The following is a 23,894-nucleotide window of genomic DNA, read 5'->3' as shown; positions in this document are numbered from 1 at the left end:
TGGAATTTTGAAACTTCCACATCATTGCATTCCGTTTTTATTTACAATTTGTACTTTGTCCCAACTTTTTTGGAATCGGGGTTGTATTATTATTATTATTATAAAGCCCATTTTATCTCACTGCATTCAGTACTTTAAACAATACAATATGATGCATTGTTCAGCTTAATATTTTTTTCAAATAATTTGGAGGAAATTGAAAAGGTGTCAAGAAAAATGTAACAAATTTATAACAATTTTTTAATAAAGAATTACTGCATGGAGATTATTGCACGAGTTAATCTATCATTGAATAAATTATTAAAAAAGTATTTTTTTAATCCCCAAAGTATAAAAAGGTATACAGCCTTTTCACACCTGGTTTCAGATAAATCTGATTTATTCTAGAACATTCTCGTGATTCAAAAACATGCGGAGTGGTTTTTAGTGTGAGATAATCATTACTAAGTCGAGATATTCTTTAGAGAATGAAAGAATGTGTTGAATTATAGATCACTGATGATTTCAAACCTTTTACCTTCAGATAAATGATTGATTCCAGACATTCTGTGAATAAAATGATGTCATAAATACAATATGGCAGGTTATTTCAACCTACGTATTTCAAAATATGATGTAAAACGATACATCAGTGTACCAAAGCATGAATAATGGTATGACATCTCTATGGACAATATATACAGAGGATATTACGTGGTGGCACGAAGACATGAAGTTTATCATTGAGTGGTGAACATAGATATCATGAGTGAGCGAAGCGACCGAGTGAAAATATTTTAAGATAAACTTCATATCTTCGTACCACTGTGTAACGCTGTTTATATTATATGGACACATCAACAACAACAAAAATTACACAAGTTAATCAAAAGAATTTTAATTTTGAACCGGTTCGCCATTTTGACAGCGAGTGTCTATTTAGCAGGAAAACACTGGGAGTGACATCATCAGAGTGAAATATCAGGAAATATTCTACCTACAGTACATTCACTGGATATGAGCAATCGCACGCTCTGATTGGCTACTCTACTACTAGGATATCAGCTCATATACCATGAGTAGAGAAAAACAACATGGCGGAACGTGTTGCTGAACCAACCGAGGATGAAATAAAAACTCAAAAACAGAACCCAAAAAAGGCAACAAAATATGGAATAAAAGTATTTGATGGTAAGAACGTATCTTTTTCTATTTTCCAAGAATTATTAGTATTATAGCATTTTCCACAAATTGCTCCTGTCATTTCGCTGGTTTGTTTATATTCTAAGCGGAAATGATTTTGTTGGACGTTTTGTATAAAGTTTTCATTTATCAAATTTGCAAAAAATAAAAAAGCTCCGTTTCTCAAAATCCAGTAAATGTGGACCAAATAAAACCGTTATTCCACTTGATTCTCGAAGTCGGACATCCGGGTCACTGGTCATGTGACTTCCATGACAACCCAGCCGCCATATTGGTTTAGGTGAAAGGGAGGTAGAAGCCTGTTTGTGTATTGTAGCAATTTAGTTCAAATTTGAGAGTTTTTTTTTATGCTATTAGCATGCCTAAAGGGTGTTGTGTAGCAGGCTGTACAGCCAATTCAATAAAAAATGAAGGTTTAAAGTTTCATATGATACCATTCTCGGGTAAAAGGAGAGAAAAATGGTTGAGGGCTGTAAACAGGTGCACTGTAAAAAATAGAATTACGCTTTGTTCAAGTAATTCCATATTCACAATTGAATGGACAAGAAAATATGAATAATTATTAACGAACAGAAAAGTCCACATCAAACTGATAGGGTGCACCTCAATGATGTGTAAATATACAATAGTGAATAATCTGAATCGAAAATACATAATTGCCACAGGTGTTTATTCAGCGCATGCTCTTAATGACCAAGACACGGGGTTTCCTCTCCCAAATGCAAGGGCTGGGCAATGTGGTTCTCTCTCCAGTTGACATTCATGTTGTCGTGGCTCAGGTGGATAAGGCGCCATACCATAAATCTGGGGACCTGGGTTTGATTCCAACCAGAGGTCATTTCCTGATCCCTCCCTGTCTCTCTCTCCTGCTTATTTCCTGTCTCTACACTGTCCTATCCAAATAAAGGTGAAAAAACCCCAAAAAATATCTAAAAAAAAATTGTGATTGCCTTTTTGTACTACTGTGAATGCCACTGTTCAGCAAAAAGAGAAATCTATGTTGGCAGAATGAGGAAATGAAAATTGACTTAATTAAGAATTCTTAATAAAGATAACAGTGTTATCATAGTTTGGATTATCATGGGCACATCGTTGGCAAAACATAAAATTCCTAATGCAGACGGTTGCCTTGAAATTTCAAGTATTCTCAACTATTCTTTTTTTACAGTGCACTTCATCAATGGTAAGTGAAGAAAAGAATTTATAATAGACATGAGTTTTTAGTGATAGTAACAGCTCTGTTATTGTATGAGTTAATTGCCGACAAATGAGCAGTAATAGGTGAATTTGCCACAATAAACATTCTGAAAACTTGCTGACGCTTCATAATATAAATCTGTCTGCAAAAACCCATAAGTTACCATTGTTTTGACACCTGTCCCACCCTTGCTTGTACGGACATAAGTCCAGTCCAACAACACTGATTTTCAATTTATAACGAGCTAGATCCTCAGCAGCTAAACTATCTTGATACTGGTAGGACATTCTACGAGTATATTAAGCTAAAACTAACAAAATCTTACTAAAATCTTACTAAAACACTGAACACTAACAAAGTTGGGTAAAACATGTTTTCACCTAGTCAAATATGGCGCCTGTTGTCATGTGTTCGTGACGTCACGCCGACTACGAGAATCTCGTCATAGACGGCTTAGAGCCAACTTGCTATCAGCTTATGTACAACTTGATTTTGAGAAATAACTTAAATATGTCACTCAAATCCGTGATGTATTTTGTATGAAAAATGCGAGTTTTTCAACACGAGAAGAGAAACTTCATATCTTCAAGCCAATGTGTGATTTTCTTTTTATTATATCAACACATTCACAAGCAAAAAGTCCCCAAATTTATCAAAACAATTCATTGATTTCTTCACGAGTGACATATCGAGATTTATTTTTTTTTCGCGGTGCGGTTTCCATCAAATCCTGCACTCTGATTGGCTGGCGAGCGGGTCCGTATCCTATGGTACAGACCTCTGGCGACTCGCTCGTTCACAACAACAACAACAAACATAGTAGAATTTTTTGTCAACATTTATCTTTTTTTTATAAGATTTATTTATAAGATTATCAAAAATCTTGTAAATTTTTGCCAGCATTTCTCAGGAGAATAGCATTAATTTTACAGCATGGATAGCGATAACGACAGTCTTCACAGCGCAAGCAGGTTTTACTACCCTGAGGAAGAAGAAATAAAAGAAAACATTTCAGGAGAAAGCTAAAAACCTCTAACTGTTGCTAACGCCGAGCAAAAACATGGCTGAATCCTGAATGACTCAATTTTGTATAAATAGGGGACTACATAGGTGGCAAAATGTAGTTTTTTTCCTGCCATGGAAGTGCACTTGTATACCGAGGAGGAAGCCATTCGCATTACAGCCGTGAATGAGGATTCAAAATGGCAGCTCGGCTCGGTTTTCCCTTTCGGCCGCTCTCGTTTTCTGTTAGAATTTGGTAAAGAAAAAAATAAATATATTATTTACCAGCTTAAGGTCGGTCCGTATGGTGAAATACCGTGACCTCGGCCTTGAATACCGACCTCGGCCCAGAGGACCTCGCTCAGTACTTTCAAGACTTCGGTCAAGGTATTTCACCATACGGACCTCCCAGCTGGTAAATAACATATATTTATGTCACGGTTTTAGTTCTCCATGTCCCAGATGGAGCTCGTATGAAAAATACGAGTGGTGTATTTCCCAGTAAAACACTCGTGTCTGTATAATATAACGTACTACAGTACATGCTGTACTGTAACATCAAAACATGAAGAAGACTTATTAAAAGGCCATTCTGTAAAACAGATTATAGAAGCATTTTATTATTTTATAAATGGTGCTGAAGATTTGTTTTTAAAATTTCTCACTAAACTAAATCCAGTATGAACAGCATTAATTAGTGGATATGACTTTCCGCTAAATACAATACAAGTCACATCAAGTGTATATTTTATTAACATTTGATAAATTTCATTGTTAACACTTTAAATTGTGTCCCTACACAGTAATAAGTGCCATATAGCATGAGTGTGTGTGTGTGTAATGATGATGATGTGAAGGAACTCACGGGGTACAGCCACAGCATAGCGATGGGGGTTTTCTGCTATTACTTTCTGCTTCAGCTCATTAATTCGTGCTCCGAGAGACCCTGCGGGCACAAAAACACCAGCTCTGCACACCAAACTCTATCTCTCCATCGAGAGCTGTGAATTTATATTCACGCTAAGACTTATGTTCATTGCAAAACAAATAATGAGCCAAAAGTTTTTGTGAGAGTTAAAAAACTACAACAGACTTAGTGTGCGGCTCGCATTAAAAAAAAAACTATTTTATACATTTTTGCTTCTATACAGACTCTGAATCAGTATTCATGGTTTGTAAAGCAGATTATCGAATTGAAGGTTCGACAGTATGCCGTAATGTAAACAGCTAAATCAGATTAAAGAGGTTAGTGAAAGAAATCATACAGTATAGGCGGCACGGTGGTGTAGTGGTTAGCGCTGTCGCCTCACAGCAAGAAGGTCCTGGGTTTGAGCCCCGTGGCCGGCGAGGGCCTTTCTGTGTGGAGTTTGCATGTTCTCCCCGTGTCCGCGTGGGTTTCCTCCGGGTGCTCCGGTTTCCCCCACAGTCCAAAGACATGCAGATTAGGTTAACTGGTGACTCTAAATTGACCGTAGGTGTGAATGTGAGTGTGAATGGTCGTCTGTGTCTATGTGTCAGCCCTGTGATGACCTGGCGACTTGTCCAGGGTGTACCCCGCCTTTCGCCCGTAGTCAGCTGGGATAGGCTCCAGCTTGCCTGCGACCCTGTAGAAGGATAAAGCGGCTTGAGATAATGAGATGAGATGAGATCATACAGTATAAAGACCCCAGGATTGTAGCTCAGTCATGAGGTGATTCGGTGCATGTATGCTGTTAATCTGCGCATGTGGACAATCACCAGTACAAAAAAAAAAAAAAAAGCGCCTCCATCTCTGGATTAAAATAAAGGCAGCTTGAAAAAATGAATTAATTTAAAAAAAACGTGCAAGTTCATAACATCTGCTAGATCTCCGTAAGATGTATTGAGTAAAGTGACTCAAAAATGAAACCGCAGCTGTGCTACCACCACCAATCTTCAGCGTACAAAAAATGTTAAGGAGCACTGTCAATATTTTATAAACGTATTTATTGTTGTATTTTATTTATATTGTATTTATTTCTTGTTTATTCTATTGTTTTAACCTGCCTTAACTTTGTTTTAACTGGTAAAGCGTCTTCGAGCATTTTGAAAAGCACTCTCGAAAGTTTTTTTTTTTTTTTTTACCTAACAACTTATGATTTCAGGATATTACATTATTTTAACTCGGTTGCTATGTCTGCTTCATAATTCATCATTCCATCTCATCTTATTATCTCTAGCCGCTTTATCCTGTTCTACAGGGTCGCAGTCAAGCTGGAGCCTATCCCAGCTGACTACGGGAGAAAGGCGGGGTACACCCTGGACAAGTCGCCAGGTCATCACAGGGCTGACACATAGACACAGACAACCATTCACACTCACATTCACACCTACGGTCAATTTAGAGTCACCAGTTAACCTAACCTGCATGTCTTTGGACTGTGGGGGAAACCGGAGCACCCGGAGGAAACCCACACGGACACGGGGAGAACATGCAAACTCCACACAGAAAGGCCCTCGCCGGCCCCGGGGCTCGAACCCGGACCTTCTTGCTGTGAGGTGACAGCGCTAACCACGACACCACCGTGCCGCCTCATTATTCCATTATATTGTTATTTCAATATACAGTACAGTGCAAAAGTCTTAGGCACTTTTTTATCCAAGCTTTGTTATAGATTTTTATTTTATGACTTCTACATCATTGAATCAGTACAAAATACATTCTAGATTTTCAACATTACACTCACCGGCCACTTTAATAGGAATTTGTTCTTGATTCTAAGATTCCTGTTCTTGGCTGCAGGAGTGGAACCCAATGTGTTCTGCTGTTGCATGCTGAGATGCTTTTCTGCTCACCACAGTTGTAAAGAGTTGCTATGAGTTGCTATATCCTTCCTAGCAAAAAAGCTTGAACCAATCTGTCCATTTTCCTCTGACCTCTCTTATCAACAAGGCATTTGTTTCCACCCATAGAACTGTCGCTCACTCACTCAATGTTTTTTTTTTTTTTCGCACCATTCTGTGTAAATTCTAGAGACTGTTGCGTGTGAAAACCCGAGGAGATCAGCAGTTTCTGAAATACTCAAACCAGTCCATCTGGCTCAAACCAACACCCATGCCACAGTGAAAGAAAGTCACACTTTGAGATCACAATTTTTCCCATTCTGATGTTTGAATGAAGTGAACATTAATTAGCTGAAGCACTTGATTTGTATCTGAATGATCTAATGCATCGTGCTGCTGTCAAGGGATCGGCTGATTAGAGAACTGCATCAAACAGCAGGTGGATGGGTGTTCTTAATAAAGTGGCCAGCGAGTGTAGTTTTCCAGCGCAAAATGAAATGATTAAAAACAAACAAACAGTATATTACATAAGAGACACTTTTCAAGCAAAAAAAAAAAAAAATCCATAATGAAGGCTGCTGCGTTTTGCTGCAAAAATAAGAGGCAAATGTGACAAAGTTTCCAGAAGAACTGAAGCTGGTTGTGTAAGATGCTCAGTAAAACCTACAGCTCATTTCCTTATAATATTATAATTAAACTGCACTAATCACCTTCACCAGCTTTGTTGGAGGAGGTTATGTTTTCACCTCAGGTTGTTTGTTTGTTTGTTTGTTTGTTTGTTTGTTTGTTTGTTTGTTTGTTTGTTTGTTTGTTTGTTCCCAATGTAACTCAAAAAGTAGTGAATGGATTTGGATGAAATTTGGTGGAAAGGTGAGCCATGGACCAAGGAACAATTGATTAGATTTTGATGCATATCCGGATATGTATGTGGATCCAGGATATTCTTTGTCACTTCCCAATATGACTCAAAAAGTAGTGAATGGATTTGGATAAAATTTGGTGGACGACTTTAGTATCATCCAAGGTTCAAGTGATTTGATTTTGATGTTGATAATACAGTGGTGCTTGAAAGTTTGTGAACCCTTTAGAATGTTCTATATTTCTGCATAAATATGACCTAAAACGTCATCAGATTTTCACACAAGTCCTAAAAGTAGATAAAGAGAACCCAGTTAAACAAATGAGGCAAAAATATTATACTTGGTCATTTATTTATTGAGGAAAATGATCCAATATTATAGATCTTTGAGTGGCAAAAGTATGTGAACCTCTAGGATTAGCAGTTAATTTGAAGGTGAAATTAGAGTCAGGTGTTTTCAGTCAATGGGATGACAATCAGGTGTGAGTGGGCACCCTGTTTTATTTAAAGAACAGGGATCTATCAAAGTCTGATCTTCACAACACATGTTTGTGGAAGTGTATCATGGCACAAACAATGAAGATTTCTGAGGACCTCAGAAAAAGCGTCGTTGATGCTCATCAGGCTGGAAAAGGTAACAAAACCATCTCTAAAGAGTTTGGACTCCACCAATCCACAGTCAGACAGATTGTGTACAAATGGAGGAAATTCAAGACCATTGTTACCCTCCCCAGGAGTGGTCGACCAACAAAGATCACTCCAAGAGCAAGGCGTGTAATAGTCAGCGAGGTCACAAAGGACCCCAGGGTAACTTCTAAGCAACTGAAGGCTTCTCTCACATTGGCTAATGTTAATGTTCATGAGTCCACCATCAGGAGAACACTGAACAACAATGGTGTGCATGGCAGGGTTGCAAGGAGAAAGCCACTGCTCTCCAAAAAGAGCATTGCTGCTCGTCTGCAGTTTGCTAAAGATCATGTGGACAAGCCAGAAGGCTATTGGAAAAATGTTTTGTGGACAGATGAGACCAAAATTGAATTTTTTGGTTTAAATGAGAAGCATTATGTTTGGAGAAAGGAAAACACTGCATTCCAGCATAAGAACCTTATCCCATCTGTGAAACATGGTGGTGGTAGTATCATGGTTTGGGCCTGTTTTGCTGCATCTGGGCCAGGACGGCTTGCCATCATTGATGGAACAATGAATTCTGAATTATACCAGTGAATTCTAAAGGAAAATGTCAGGACATCTGTCCATGAACTGAATCTCAAGAGAAGGTGGGTCATGCAGCAAGACAATGACCCTAAGCACGCAAGTCGTTCTACCAAAGAATTGTTAAAGAAGAATAAAGTTCATGTTTTGGAATGGCCAAGTCAAAGTCCTGAACTTAATCCAATCGAAATGTTGTGGAAGGACCTGAAGCGAGCAGCTCATGTGAGGAAACCCACCAACATCCCAGAGTTGAAGCTGTTCTGTACGGAGGAATGGGCTAAAATTCCTCCAAGCCGGTGTGCAGGACTGATCAACAGTTACTGGAAAAGTTTAGTTGCAGTTATTGCTGCACAAGCGAGTCACACCAGATACTGAAAGCAAAGGTTCACATACTTTTGCCACTCACAGAATTGTAATATTGGATCATTTTCCTCCATAAATAAATGACCAAGTATAATATATTTGTCTCATTTGTTTAACTGGGTTCTCTTTATCTACTTTTAGGACTTGTGTGAAAATCTGATGATGTTTTAGGTCATATTTATGCAGAAATATAGAAAATTCTAAAGGGTTCACAAACTTTCAAGCACCACTGTATGTGGCTTGGTGGAGGTATGAACTCTACCGAATGCCCTTCTAGTTCTATGGAATCAATTTTGTGCCAAAATGTTCATACAATACTTTTGAAATATCAAACAAAAACGACAAATCAAAATACAAAAAAAAAAGTCAATTTTTTTAGACTGGCAAACAAATTATTTGTGTAATCGTGCAAAATATCAGTCTATTACTCTTCAGAAACCTTTTATTTTTGTTCCACGTCTTTCTCAGTTTTGTTTGACGTAATTTATTTTGGTTGCGATTCCAGCTTTCTCGTTTGCGCTCCCTGACTTTTTGCTTGCAGTTTTGGCACAAACTTCCCGTGTGGGTGGGCTGTCCAGGAATGCATTCCCATTGGATAACTTGTGTTTGACTGACAGCTACGCTCAGCGATTCCCCCGGAGGCTGTTGCGGCCATTTCCTACTCGGATTCTGGCAGACTGTTTGACGAGTGACCGATCCATTGACGGTAAACAAGGATCAAGTGGACTTCAGTGGCAACTATGATATTGAATTAATTCAACAAAGTGTAAGTACGGGACAAATGTGTTGTATGTGTTGCAGTAGTGCACATTATACAGGTGTGTTTAACGTTAGCAAGACAGCTATTATATTGGGTAGTGGAGCTAAGGCTAACATTTGACTTGCCACGAAACACCTGCATAATGTGTACTACTGCAACACATACAACACATTTCTCCCGCACTTACACTTTGTTGAATTAATTCAATATCATAGTCGTCACTGAAGTCCACTCGATCCTTGTTTACCGTCAATGGATCGGTCACTCGTCAAACAGTCCGCCAGAATCCGAGTAGGGAATGGCTGAGCGTAGCTGTCAGTCAAACACAAGTTAGCCAATGGGAATGCATTCCTGGACAGCCCACCCACACGGGAAGTTTGGGCCAAAACTGCAAGCAAAAAGTCAGGGAGCGCAAACGAGAAAGCTGGAATCGCAACCAAAATAAATTACGTCAAACAAAACTGAGAAAGACGCGGAACAAAAATAAAAGGTTTCTGAAGAGTAATAGACTGATAGTTTGCACGATTGCACGAATGCTTTGTTTGCCAGTCTAAAAAAATTGACTTTTTTTTTTTTGTATTTTGATTTGTCGTTTTTCTTTGATATTTCAAAAGTATTGTATGAACATTTTGGCACAAAATTGATTCCATACTAGTTCTACCTGAGATGACTATTATTTGAAAGCAACGGGTCGTCATACCAAACATTGACTTTGTTTCATTTATTGCTGTTTACTACTCTTTATAGTATTTGTTTTACATAGAAACATTGTTTCATTATTTTTGAAGGTGTCTTTGCTCTACAGCAGGGGTTTTCAAAGTGTGGGAGAGTCAGCCCCCCCCCAGAGAGCAAATAAACAACAGTGCCCCTTACAATTTTTGTTGTTGCTATACTTAATGTTCCATTCGTATTTGAAAAAATGGTTGTTGTACACATTTTTTTTTCTTTTACACATTTTAAACAGGGCGGCATGGTGGTGTAGTGGTTAGCGCTGTCGCCTCACAGCAAGAAGGTCCTGGGTTCGAGCCCCGTGGCCGGCGAGGGCCTTTCTGTGTGGAGTTTGCATGTTCTCCCCGTGTCCGTGTGGGTTTCCTCCGGGTGCTCCGGTTTCCCCCACAGTCCAAAGACATGCAGGTTAGGTTAACTGGTGACTCTAAATTGACCGTAGGTGTGAATGTGAGTGTGAATGGTTGTCTGTGTCTATGTGTCGGCCCTGTGATGACCTGGCGACTTGTCCAGGGTGTACCCCGCCTTTCGCCCGTAGTCAGCTGGGATAGGCTCCAGCTTGCCTGCGACCCTGTAGAACAGGATAAAGCGGCTAGAGATAATGAGATGAGATGAGATGAGACATTTTAAACATCTGTGCTTTTGGAAAACATCTTTTTTTTACACATTTAAAACATGAGCTTTTTTAAAACCTTTTTTTTTTTTTTTACATTTTAAACATCTGTGCTTTTTAAAACATCTTGTTTTACACATTTTAAACATCTCATAGCATTGTTAGCGAGCACCTCTTGGCAGACAACACACTGTGGCAATGGAGCATCTTCAGATCCAGTCCATGAAAATCCAAACTTTAAATAATCGTGGTCATACTTCCTTCTTTTTTTGCTTGGCCCAGACTCTGTCTCCTCACTCACTGGAGCTTTAGGTCCTAAAAATCGATCCATTTTGTCTCTGGCAAAGGCTAGCTGAAGTTCGCTAAATGTCCGCAATAGTAACTTATTCTGGTTTATTTTTCCTCACGTTGCGCCCCCCCTGAAGAACTCTGGCGCCCCCAGGGGAGGCGCGCCCCACACTTTGAAAAGCCCTGCTCTACACCATTTATTTTCATGTGTCTAAGGCTTTTCCATGATACTGTTTGTATTTTTAGGCCGAGCTGTAGATTTGTTTATTCAGTATAATAACCAAGGGTTTGTCTTAGATACTGTATACTGATCTCTGTAAACAGGTGCTTAAGCTTTTAAGCTTTTAATAATTCTGATAAACTGGTGATTTCCCTCTGGATTGAGGCTTCTCATTGTGATAAAAGTGGCATAATTTGTTGTCTTACCGATGAGCACCACTAGCCGAGGTCTCTCATTGGGCCGTTGTTGGTATCGTGTCACTTCTTCATAAGTGAGCAGCTCAGGCTCGGCGGGGTCGGATGCGTTGGCCTCCCCTGACGAGCTCTGTCGATCTTTTCGGCTCAGACGGAAACTCCTTCGCAAACCAGCTGAGAGAAGAACAATTCCTGATATAAACCGGGGTATCAAATATGGCCTTTGTATAACTTCCTGTTCACATAATAAGACTGGAATGTATATGAAGAAATATCCATTTCATCACTTTCAGTCATTTTTAATGTACTTTTTTTTTCATTAACGCTAGTCATTCCATATATTTAGAGATGGCAATCATTTTCGATCATTATAAACACATTAGCTTAGCAAAGTCTCAGTGGAAACTGAGCTGACAGTCCTGCTGTTAGTTAGAACAGAAGAAATGAGTGTGTTGGTGTAAAGGGTTAATAGGGCACCTGAGTGGAATGAACAGGGACTGTACCTGTATAAAAGTCCCAGGAAAACACCTGGCCACAGGAGGGCGCCATCGCTTTACACTTCGAAGAGACTACAACGCGTATTAGACCACTAAACACTTGGCAACAGCACACACTCCGCCCTGAACTACCAACCCTGGGTCAGTTCTCTTTCTCTTACTTGAGCTTTGACTGCTTCCCAAATTACTCCGATGCCTTCAACAGTAACCCTGATGTTGTGTTCAAGTCAAAATGAACTTTTTTCAGTCTATCGATGGACATAAATGCACCATTATATACTGTGTGGCTATTTCCAGAAATACTGCTTATATAGCTATAAACTGAGATGAATGGAATGTACATTACATATTTTATTTTTAATATTTTTTATATTTTAAAAACATGAACTACAAATTATGAACTAGGGCTACGTTCACACTGCAGGCTGAAGTGACTCAAATCCGATCTTTTCGCCCATATGTGACCTGTATCCGATCTTTTATTGACAATATGAACGACACAGATCCGATTTTTTCAAATCCGACCCAGGCCGTTTGGATATGTGGTGCTAATTCCGATTCCTATCCGCTCTTTTCATATGCGACTTCAGTCTGAACCGCCAGGTCGCATTCATCCGACTTACACGTCATCAACAAGCCACAAACGTCACTATTCTGCGCTGAAGTAGGCGGCGGGTCTCTCAAAAAAGTTACAACAACATGGCGCATAATCACGGGCGCAGATAGAGGGTGGGACGAGTCATATTTAAATTCACCTCGTTCGGTCCCCCCCTACTTATAGGGAGGAAAAAACGTCTATGCTGTCTTTCTTTGCATAAGGCAAACCTCACGGAAAAATCAAAAGACTAATTACCATTCGGTTTATTGAGGTGCACAGCAGTACATACATAGTTGCAACAACTCACATAAAACAAAACAAAGACTGATATTCGGTTGGTTGAGCTGCGCAGGCTGCACAGGTTGCGAGCTCGAGCTTGGTTGCTATGGTTACTAACAACAAGTTTGACAGGCATATCGGGGTTGGTTTGCTGGCAGCTTTGTCCCCCCCCCCAGTTTTTTGTCCCCCCCAGTTCAAAAAACGTATCTGCGCCCCTGCGCATGACATCAATGCGAGGGACGCTTCGGGCTGTGAAGGTTCTGAATCTTCTCAATGGAAGGACGCAGAGGTTAGGGAGCTGATTTCCATTTGGGGCGATGCAGCTATTCAAGCTAGATTGGATGGGTCATACCGCAACCGGGCGGTTTTACTTCCGTAAACACTGGCCATGCTCACTGCGTGTGACGTCGTCGTATCCTGCAATGCGCATGCGGAACACTTTTAGGTCGCTTTTCGTTCATACTGAGGATCACATACAAGTCGCATATATTTGTTAATGTGAACGACCTCACAAAAAATCGGATTTCACAAAAAAATCGGAATTGAGCATTAAGCCTTGCAGTGTGAACGTAGTGTAGGATTGAATGATTAGATCATGATTACATAGATACAGATATATTTTTTTGTTTGTTGGTTGGTTTTACATTCTTAGAATAAAAGGTTTCTCAAGGGATAGTTGGATGGTTAACATTTCAGTGTAATTTATTAAAAAAAAACATAATAACTAATGAATAAGCTTATAAATTACCCCTGAACTTTATAAATAATATATATATATATTTTAAATTAAAGTAAGTAGTTTTATAAATATGTTTTGGATTTGAAATTAGTTTGCCTGGATCCTGATTATATAGTGCAGATAAATTAAATCCCTCAAGGGTTCAATTAATGGTTTCAAAACAGTTCCAATGTTCAAAAAATTCTAGGTACTAATCAATGTACTTACCAAGGTACTTTTTTTTTATCTAACCATGATTATATAGATTTATATAGGACAAGGTTGAAACTTTGAGTTAGATTTTTGTGACATCGGTGTGAAAAAAATATTGTTGAATAAATAAAGGCCCTATATGCAATGTTTTATGTTTTCCTTATAGAAAAAATGCTGTAGTTTCAGAATATGACACCTAAAAAGCTGTATGATCAGCCCTTACTTGACTTTTTGCATGATTTTAACTAAAAAGTAGGCGAAAATGACCTATTTTTGGTGACAAAATATTTTGAACATCCACATTAATCCTGTTGCAGTTTGCAAAATAGTGATAAACTTGCTATCTATTAACCTTAGAATAAGAGTTTATGTTGTGTTCTTTTAAATAAGTATCAGTTTCAGTGGCTGCAGCAAGTAATGATGTCATACCAGCCGGTTTCATCAACGAACGTCATGTGACAAAATTTTTAGGAATTTTGAGCTTCTGGGTAAGGATTTGGCTTTTCATTCTTCCTGTTGAGTTTATATAATGATAAACCTGCATGTATTATACATCAATCTCTTTGTAATTTTGTTGGGAATAAGACAGTACCCAATACATAAGTTAATTCTAACACCAGATAAGTAAAATTAGTACTTTTACTAACCCTACCCCTATCAATTTTCAGTTCGTGAAAAAAATACACACTGTTGTAAAAAAAAAAACTTGCATTCATTCAATTTTGAATGTAGAGTTACCAAAATGTAATCAATTATACCCATTTATATGGACTACAACCAGTTTACATTATTTTGGTCAAAAATCTTTTCTGAAATGAGATCAAGTTTCTTTTACGACAAAATTTCACATCCGTTTTTACCAATTTTTCAAGTATTGTCATGACCATTGAATGATGAAGTCAATCGACCCAATCGACTATTAAAGATTTTGCATAAATGATGTCATTTTCAGATTCCTGAGAAAATTTGACCCTATACTGATATATTTTCAGTCCATATATCACAAATTGATTTTTTACCCTATATGTCACTAAAATCTAACTCAGTCCTCGAACCTTGTCATAAGTAGTTGACTATATAAAATTTCAATGAGCTGAAGAATAGATATCAGATACATTTTATAATACCCTTGAACCAAAAAAAAGATGACTTTTAAAAACATCTCTACTTGCATGATTGGATCCTGATGATACGGATTAATATTTTCAGATTAAGTTTTTGATTTCTCTTACTACGCTCTTAGGGGGGAAAAACGTACTTAAACGGAAACCTTATGTTTAATAAACTGTGTTAATAATAATATGATTATTTAGATTCAGTTTATGATTTCAGAATTAAAACAACAAAAAAAGACTTATGTTACAGAAATTAGACAGGATGGCATGATAAGCTGAATTTAGACTGTTTGACGGATTTGTTTGATGTTATATAAGTTCATGAGAATACAAAACGAGACATTAAAATTCCACTTGTGTCTGTGACAAATGCAAATTAGTTTATTAGTAATTAGCTAGTCGGATAGGTATTTGCGACATCAGGAGATATTTAACAGTTATTCCACTCAATCGAGTCGGACGAGCTGATAGCTGAGTCGGCTATAAGCCATATACAACAAGATTGAGTGGAATAAGTGTTTTATTCTATCCACATTCACTGGATTTTGAGAAACGAAGAATTTTTTTTTTTTTTTTGCAAATTTGATAAAAACTTTATACAAAACGTCCGACAAAATCATTTCCGCTTAGAATGTAAAAAAAAACAGTTACATGACAGGACCAATTTGTGAAAAATGTGATGATGATGATGATGATGATAATTCTTGAAAAATAGAAAAAGATACGTTCTTAACATCAAATACTTTCATTCGATATTTTGTTGCTTTTTTGTATTTTTCAGAGCTTTGTTTTCGAGTAGTTTTTATTTCGTCCTCGGTTGGTTCAGCAACACGTTTCACCATTTTGTTTTTCTCTACTCATGGTATATGAGTTGATATCCTAGTAGTAGAGTCGCCAATCAGAGCACACAATTGCTCATATCCAGTGAATGTGAATTAGGGCTGCGTACCGGTACTGTGTACCAGTACTGTACCGTGAAAATCGATTCGGTACAGGTCCAAAATACCAGATCATGAAGTACCGGTACTGTACCGATATAAATTTACACCAAGTATCTGCTTATTTTGTGACTGAAGATGCGTAAATCCTACCACAAAGACGAAAATTTAGCACTGGAAAAGACACGCTGAAACTTGAAATCAGAGCCATCTTTGATTTGAGATCCTCTCACCACAGTCTCACGAGACATTGCGAGAGCTTGGCTGATCCAGCGTTCTGATTGGTCAAAAAGACTCAAAAGCAGGTCAGCCATCTTTCCTTTGCTGGCATTGGCAGCCTTTGCTGCTTTGTGTAATTTTGCCGCGTAAGTTAAAGGCCGCGGACTGCGCGTAGTCTGTAGTACTCTAGTGTAGTCACTTCTCGCTGTGAGACAACTTATGACTTTTTGTCCCAAGTTAACTAAGTGTGAGACTGAGAGGGTGACTGAGAAGTGAGGTAGGAAACCTAGTTATGTTCGGTTTTCTTTGAATAAAGATATTGACAAGTTGTCAACAGTTTATTAATGCTTCTGTCATTATTAAAGAAGTTCAGAAGAATTTGTCAAATTGTTCAGGTACAGGTCCGGACCTGTACCTAAACCTCTGTACTGGTACCTGTACCTGATGTTACGTATAGGTACTGTACGCAGACCTAATGTCTCATCTCATCTCATTATCTCTAGCCGCTTTATCCTTCTACAGGGTCGCAGGCGAGCTGGAGCCTATCCCAGCTGACTACGGGCGAAAGGCGGGGTACACCCTGGACAAGTCGCCAGGTCATCACAGGCAGCCCTAATGTGAATAGAATAATTATATTTATAGACAGGGTGTAGGTGTAGAGTTGCTTCTAGGTTGTCTGGATGTTAAAACAATATTAAACAATCATCCAACAATAGATTCATTTTCTGGATTATTCTAAAATCAGAAGCTACAATTTTTTGCTGTCATGAACAGAACATGAGGGTTATCCTGATTTATTATACTTTTTTTTTTTTTTTCTGTGCTTAACCCCAAATCACCTTGTCTAGTCTCTTCTTTGTAATCCTGACCTGGGGTCAGTTGTAAAGGGCAGAGTGTATCAGCCATTGAACACACTTTGAGCAGTGAGTGAACGAGCAGCCAGTCGTGCGAGCCAGTCGGCTGATTGCAGGCCAGCAGCTTGGGCAGTGAGGGATCAGAGAGCAAAGGTCACGAGCCAAAGCAAAGAGAGGCAGGAGGATGGAGAAAGGATGAGAAAGGACTCAGAAAAGGAGAGGGAGAAGAGATTAATGCCTCAATCTGACACAAATGCAGCCTCAGTTGGGTTTTTGTTCAACAGGAAGTGTCAGGAATGCTGACTTCCTGTCAGACATGATGGAACCCTGATGATAAGGTGCCTGAGTTACTCCAACCAGACGGTCACAATGACTGAAAACCATCACAGATATGATCCTGTCTTTTATGTGTGTACTAAAAAAAAAATCAAGCTCTTTACTATTAATATGTAACGTGCATAGTGTCCATACTTATCGATAATCAATTTAAAGGAAAAAAATATAAGCGGTTGATCCGTTCTAAATTGATCACTCGAGACCTTCACTGTAATTTAACATCAACCACAGTGCTGATTTCTACTGTTTGTCTTTCATAGAGCTTTACAAACTTTCTACACTTCTTATTCTTCTACTTTTGGCTCTTCCTGTTAGGGGTCGCCACAGCAGACCAGCCATCCTCATGTCCTCCTTCACCACATCCATAAATCTCATCTTTGCGCTTCCTCTTTTCCTTCTACTTGGCAACTCCATCTCTAGAATTCTTTTCCTAAACCATCTCAATCTCGCCTCTTTCACTTTGTCTCCAAGCCGTCCTACATGTCCTGTCCCTCTAATATTCTTCTTTCTCATCTTGTCCAAATTTGTCACTCCAAATGAGAATCTCAGCATCTTCAGGTCTGCTACTTCCAGTTCAGCCTCCTGTCTTTTCGTCAGTGCCGCTGTCTCCAAACCATACAGCATCGCTGCTCTTACTACTGTCTTGTACACGTTTCCTTTCACACAAATCACTCCTGACACTCCTCCATCCATTCCAACCTGCTTACACTCTCTTCTTCACTTCTCGTCTGCACTCGCCATTGTTTTGTACAGTTGACCTCGTCTGCTTCAACCACCTCTATTCCCTGCAGCTGGACCAGTCCACTGTCCTCACCCTCATTCACGCACATGTACTCCATCTCGCTCCTACGGACTTTCATTCCCGTTCTCTCTAGTGCATATCTCCATGTCTCTAAGTTTTCTTCCACTTGCTCCCTGTTCCCATGACAGATCACAATATCATCTGCAAAATAAATATCATCTACAAACTTTCTACACAAAATTCTAAATGAAATAAAAGGTGTTTTTGTTCCACGCACTTATCCCTTTGCTTTTTAAATTATTATTATTTTGATTATTATTATGATTTATTATTTTTTAAAATAATAATAATTTTATTGCTCTGTTATACATTAATAGTCTAAAATTTGGCTGGATATATACAATAAAGGTATATAAAAACATGAAATTGTGTTAAGAAAAAAAATCTGAATATGTAAATATCAAAAAAATTAACCAAACCTATCCTAATTTGAGCTTAAAAAGTAAAAAAAGACAAAAAATTATTATTATTAATTTGCTCTAGCAGCACTGGTGCAAATCATTACTCTCACTCAGGATGTTTCTACTTTTATTATTATTATTATTACTTTTTTAGGATGTTATTTCTCCCTCAGTTTTCAACCAATCATTACCAAATTTCACATGAAGAATACCTCTGGGCTGAATTACGTTGCTATGACTTTTGGTGCTGATCCGGATCACTGAACCAGAACGATCCATGAAAAACGGGCTTTTTTCCTCACTTAGCATCATTCTCTATCTCTTACCGTTCCGGATCTATAGGGTACGGTGACCAGACATCCCGGTTTGTAAGAGCTAGCGCAACTCACTGTGACTTTAGTCACAGTATCTATCAAGTTATAATTATTATTATTATTATTATTATTATTATTATTATTATTATTATTATAAATAAAATCAACTGTACCATGCAACAGCATAGCAACAATAATCTTATGTTTTATATAAAAGAAAACATTTTTTTCTCTCATTTCTCATCACTATTAAATATTTCAATCCATAATATTAACAATTTTTATAAACATACTAGAACTTTTTTTTTTTTTTTTGGTAATTCTTATAACATATATTTGTCATTTTTTGTCATTGTGTCATTGTCATACCGGGAGTACAATCAATCTCCTTTTTAATATGAGTGATATTTTGAAGAAAAAAAGGTTCAATTTGAATTCATTTTTTTTTAAAAATTCTAAACATTCTGCATGTTTTTGAATAATTTCTGTATTAAAGGATTAAATACTGCACTGGACATGGACTTGAGCGCGGAGTTCCGCTTTTGTCCACTAGAGGGCGCAAATTGCCTGGGATTTAACAGTGGAATTCTACATACATACAGAAGGAAATATGGCATGAAGGTGACCTTGGGAGATTTATAAATTGTAAATTTAACATCCATAAGGATTTTCTCATGGCGGAAAAGTGTTACAAAGCGCTGAAACTGGAGACTCCTTACAGAAACCGTCACCAGATCAGTGTGTTCGAGGGTTAGGTTTTTGTTTGGTAACTAATAACACTTTTTTTTTAAATTATGTTTTCAAAGTCATTGTATCGCTATAGAAATGATGTGTATTAATATAAACCTGTGATTTATAGCTGGAACTACTGTCAGTGTTGCTGTTCTCGAAAATGAATCAACACCTCCTGACCAATCAGGATCAAGGATTCAAGATTATAAATGTTTCACTGCCTACTGAGAGGGCAAAAAAAAAAAAAAAAAAGGGAAAGCTCTGAAACTACTCACACTATGTTCATACTTCATCTCACACCTCTCGGTGTATCAGGCTCACATTAGAACACACATTAACACCCTGCACGGAATGAGGGTCTAATATGGCAGACATTAAAAAAGTGACAATGCTTTCTGTCTTTCTCTGTATTTCTATTATTTAAAAAAAAGCCTCTTCCTCAGGAACAACTTCATATTGTTTACTCCACACCGAGCTTCACTGTTTCTCCATCTGCTTGCTTCAGAAAGCTTTAATCTGCTACTACACCCTGAAGAGATGAGCACGGGTGTGTGTGCGCGCATGTGGGTGTGGGTGGGTGTGGGTGTGGTAGTCAGCTGAGGAAGGCATGCAGGCTCTCACCTATGTAGTGTCCATTGAAATAGCCCTCACAGTCACAGTCCTCTGTAGGGAAAGCAAGCAGGGAGAAAGGGAGTGAGCTCAGGAAGAAGACAGGAGGACAGGAAGGAGTGAGGAGATGGGAGACAGCATGGAAGCAAGCTCTGGAGCAGCAGGCAGGAAAGCACACACACACACACACACACACACACACATGCAGGCGGCAGATATGCAGCGTCACAGTAAACATATGTCCCTAGGGTGTATATATTTATGCAACATGTAATGTTCAGGCAAATAGTCATCGTGATATGACATTGATATACAGTACAATTAGCTGCACTGATCCTTCATGGCACTTTGTATATCAAGCTTGATGAAAGGATTGCATCAGATGAGTCGCGTAGATTGTTGTTCTTTTTGTTCTTTACCCGGCAGTCTATTATCACATTTACATTTTGTGTCATTTGAAAAGTAGAGTCTCCTAAAAAAATCTATAAATCGCATACAAAATGAAGGTATGTTTTGTTCACGAAATGCGTAATAATGAGAATTCTTTCCCAGGCTCTATTTAAACGCTGTTTCTGCATCACAGGTGAGAACGTGCTCTGAATATGAAACCGACTTTGCGAATCCTTTTAAGAAGCTTTCCGGTTATTTTGAGAGCCTAAATATAGTGTTGATAAATAAATCTTCTCATTATGAAAAGCTCAGAGATCGCATTACTTTATCTTCAATTGGCAGAAATGGGTTTCATCAAATTTTATACCTGCTTTCGGTGGTATGAACTTGCCCAGGAACTGTCCGGTCTTGAAGTAAGACTCAGTAAATCACAGAGTATTTGCATCTACACTGCCATGTATTTTGCATTTTTGCACATAAATGTCCCAAAAATATATGTATATTCATTAAAGCCAAACAAAGCCCAAAAATAAACTCCTTTATACCGACAAATAACATCCATACAAGACATATTTGATTATTTATTTGTTCATAGTTGTGCCTGAATAGTTTAGGGCAGTAAGCATGTCCCATCCTTGACCGCCACGCAACAGGGTAGTAAGGCATCTCTTTCCCTCCATTAGTTTGGGGTGGTGCCTTGAGGAAGCACTTGCTCCCCCTGGTCAGGGTTACGACCGAAGACTGGACTCGGCAGCTTGCACAGAGGAGACCACCACCTGGTGGTTCAACAGGCAGGAAGGCAACCCAGCAAAGCGTTTGTGGAGCGCAATCAGGGCACGGTGCAACACCTAGAACACTGTTGCCCAATCTAGCTCCAGCCGTCTTGCACCTGGACCCATTTAGGTCAGGATGAGAGAGTGAGGCTGACGGCTACGCAACTCTCCCTCACTCTAATCCAAGTCACGCGCAAGTCATGACTTCAAATTCAAGTCCTGTGGCGATGGGCAACTGGCGAAGCAGCAGGTGTGGAAACACTGGAAGCTGTAGTCACGAACCTGCACACAGGTAGCCCAGGGCATAGGGTCATCGCTCTCTGCTGGAATAAAGCAGCAGCGGAGTTCAGCAGCCCCCTGGGTATCTGAGCAGCCCTGTTTAGGATTCACCTCCATGGGGCTAAAAAAGAACATAGCCTGCTTCACTTTACTCTGGCCAGCACACCGCGGCTGACAGGGATCCCACATGAAGGTCGAAATACAACAAAAAGGTAGTGAAGGTACTCAACCTTGGCACGTGGAACATGTGGGTGTACCTTCAAAGCCTCATCAGTCACCTCCAGACCCACAACCACCACCAGCCAAACTGAAGTCATGGTCATCTTCGACCCCGAAGGACGAACATCACCTGTATACTGGATATAGATTGTTTTTCTTTTACAATAAAACTTCCCTGGGCATTGCCATCTTCCTCTTTCCAAGGTTCAAGTATCACTGTAAGTGCAAATTACAGTACACAAGAGAATCCAAGATTTTGACAGAACTTACACACCACTGGACTTACCGAGGCTGAGATCTAGTGGATATACACTACCGTTCAAAAGTTTGGGGTCACCCAGACAATTTTGTGTTTTCCATGAAAAGTCACACTTTTATTTACCACCATAGGTTGTAAAATGAATAGAAAATATAGTCAAGACATTTTTCTGGCCATTTTGAGCATTTAATCGACCCCACAAATGTGATGCTCCAGAAACTCAATCTGCTCAAAGGAAGGTCAGTTTTATAGCTTCTCTAAAGAGCTCAACTGTTTTCAGCTGTGCTAACATGATTGTACAAGGGTTTTCTAATCATCCATTAGCCTTCTGAGGCAATGAGCAAACACATTGTACCATTAGAACACTGGAGTGAGAGTTGCTGGAAATGGGCCTCTATACACCTATGGAGATATTGCACCAAAAACCAGACATTTGCAGCTAGAATAGTCATTTACCACATTAGCAATGTATAGAGTGGATTTCTGATTAGTTTAAAGTGATCTTCATTGAAAAGAACAGTGCTTTTCTTTCAAAAATAAGGACATTTCAAAGTGACCCCAAACTTTTGAACGGTAGTGTATCGTTACTAAATTGTTGTAAGCAAACAACCCTGAAGAAGCCCCCGTTTCAAGCATTTGGATGTAAAAAAATAAGCCAGAATGTTGCAAAGGGAATGTCTTTTAACCATCCCCAATCCTACAAAGGTATTACTTTGAAGGTGTAAGCAGCAAAATGGCTGCATTTCATCGCTTCCTGGATCGCTGGAATCACTTTCACTGTTTGTTTCTTCCTCCCTGGGATCATATTTCTGGTTCAAACATCTCATCTCATCTCATTATCTCTAGCCGCTTTATCCTTCTACAGGGTCGCAGGCAAGCTGGAGCCTATCCCAGCTGACTACGGGCGAAAGGCGGGGTACACCCTGGACAAGTCGCCAGGTCATCACAGGGCTGACACATAGACACAGACAACCATTCACACTCACATTCACACCTACGCTCAATTTAGAGTCACCAGTTAACCTAACCTGCATGTCTTTGGACTGTGGGGGAAACCGGAGCACCCGGAGGAAACCCACGCGGACACGGGGAGAACATGCAAACTCCGCACAGAAAGGCCCTCGCCGGCCACAGGGCTCGAACCCGGACCTTCTTGCTGTGAGGCGACAGCGCTAACCACTACACCACCGTGCCGCCCTGGTTCAAACATATACAGCTGAATTGTATGGAAGCAATTTTGCGCCAAAATGTTCATACAATACTTTTGAAATATCAAACGAAAACGACAAATCAAAATACAAAAAAAGAACAAAAAGTCAATTTTTTTAGACTGGCAAACAAATTATTCGTGTCATCGTGCAAAATATCAGTCTATTACTCTTCAGAAACCTTTTATTTTTGTTCCGCGTCTTTCTCAGTTTTGTTTGACGTAATTTATTTTGGTTGCGATTCCAGCTTTCTCGTTTGCACTCCCTGACTTTTTGCTTGCAGTTTTGGCCCAAACTTCACGTGTGGGCGGGCTGTCCAGGAATGCATTCCCATTGGCTAACTTGTGTTTGACTGACAGCTACGCTCAGCCATTCCCTACTCGGATTCTGGCGGACTGGCAACTATGATATTGAATTAAAATTCAATATCATAGTCGCCACTGAAGTCCACTCGATCCTTGTTTACCGTCAATGGATCGGTCACTCGTCAAACAGTCCGCCAGAATCCGAGTAGGGAATGGCTGAGCGTAGCTGTCAGTCAAACACAAGTTAGCCAATGGGAATGCATTCCTGGACAGCCCACCCACATGTGAAGTTTGTGCCAAAACTGCAAGCAAAAAGTCAGGGAGCGCAAACGAGAAAGCTGGAATCGCAACCAAAATAAATTACGTCAAACAAAACTGAGAAAGATGCGGAACAAAAATAAAAGGTTTCTGAAGAGT

General features: G+C 39.2%; 1 protein-coding gene across 2 annotated transcripts in view; it reads right to left on the bottom strand.

Moving 5' to 3' along the window:
* Positions 1 to 23,894, bottom strand: part of mpp3a (MAGUK p55 scaffold protein 3a) — a 52,297-nt gene that overhangs the window by 4,270 nt on the left and 24,133 nt on the right. For both annotated transcript variants that reach the window (XM_060902670.1, XM_060902671.1), the window contains exons 12-14: positions 20,057 to 20,098; positions 11,432 to 11,593; positions 4,248 to 4,328 (exon numbers count right to left, since the gene is read on the bottom strand). In XM_060902670.1, coding sequence (XP_060758653.1) covers positions 4,248 to 4,328; positions 11,432 to 11,593; positions 20,057 to 20,098 — 285 coding nt within the window. The remainder of the gene's footprint in view (positions 1 to 4,247; positions 4,329 to 11,431; positions 11,594 to 20,056; positions 20,099 to 23,894) is intronic.

The sequence above is a fragment of the Neoarius graeffei genome, chromosome 20, assembly GCF_027579695.1.
Source record: "Neoarius graeffei isolate fNeoGra1 chromosome 20, fNeoGra1.pri, whole genome shotgun sequence".
Taxonomy (NCBI): Eukaryota; Metazoa; Chordata; class Actinopteri; order Siluriformes; family Ariidae; genus Neoarius; species Neoarius graeffei.
The sequence above is the reverse complement of the archived record's forward strand: the minus strand, read 5'-3'. Positions and strand labels throughout refer to the sequence as shown.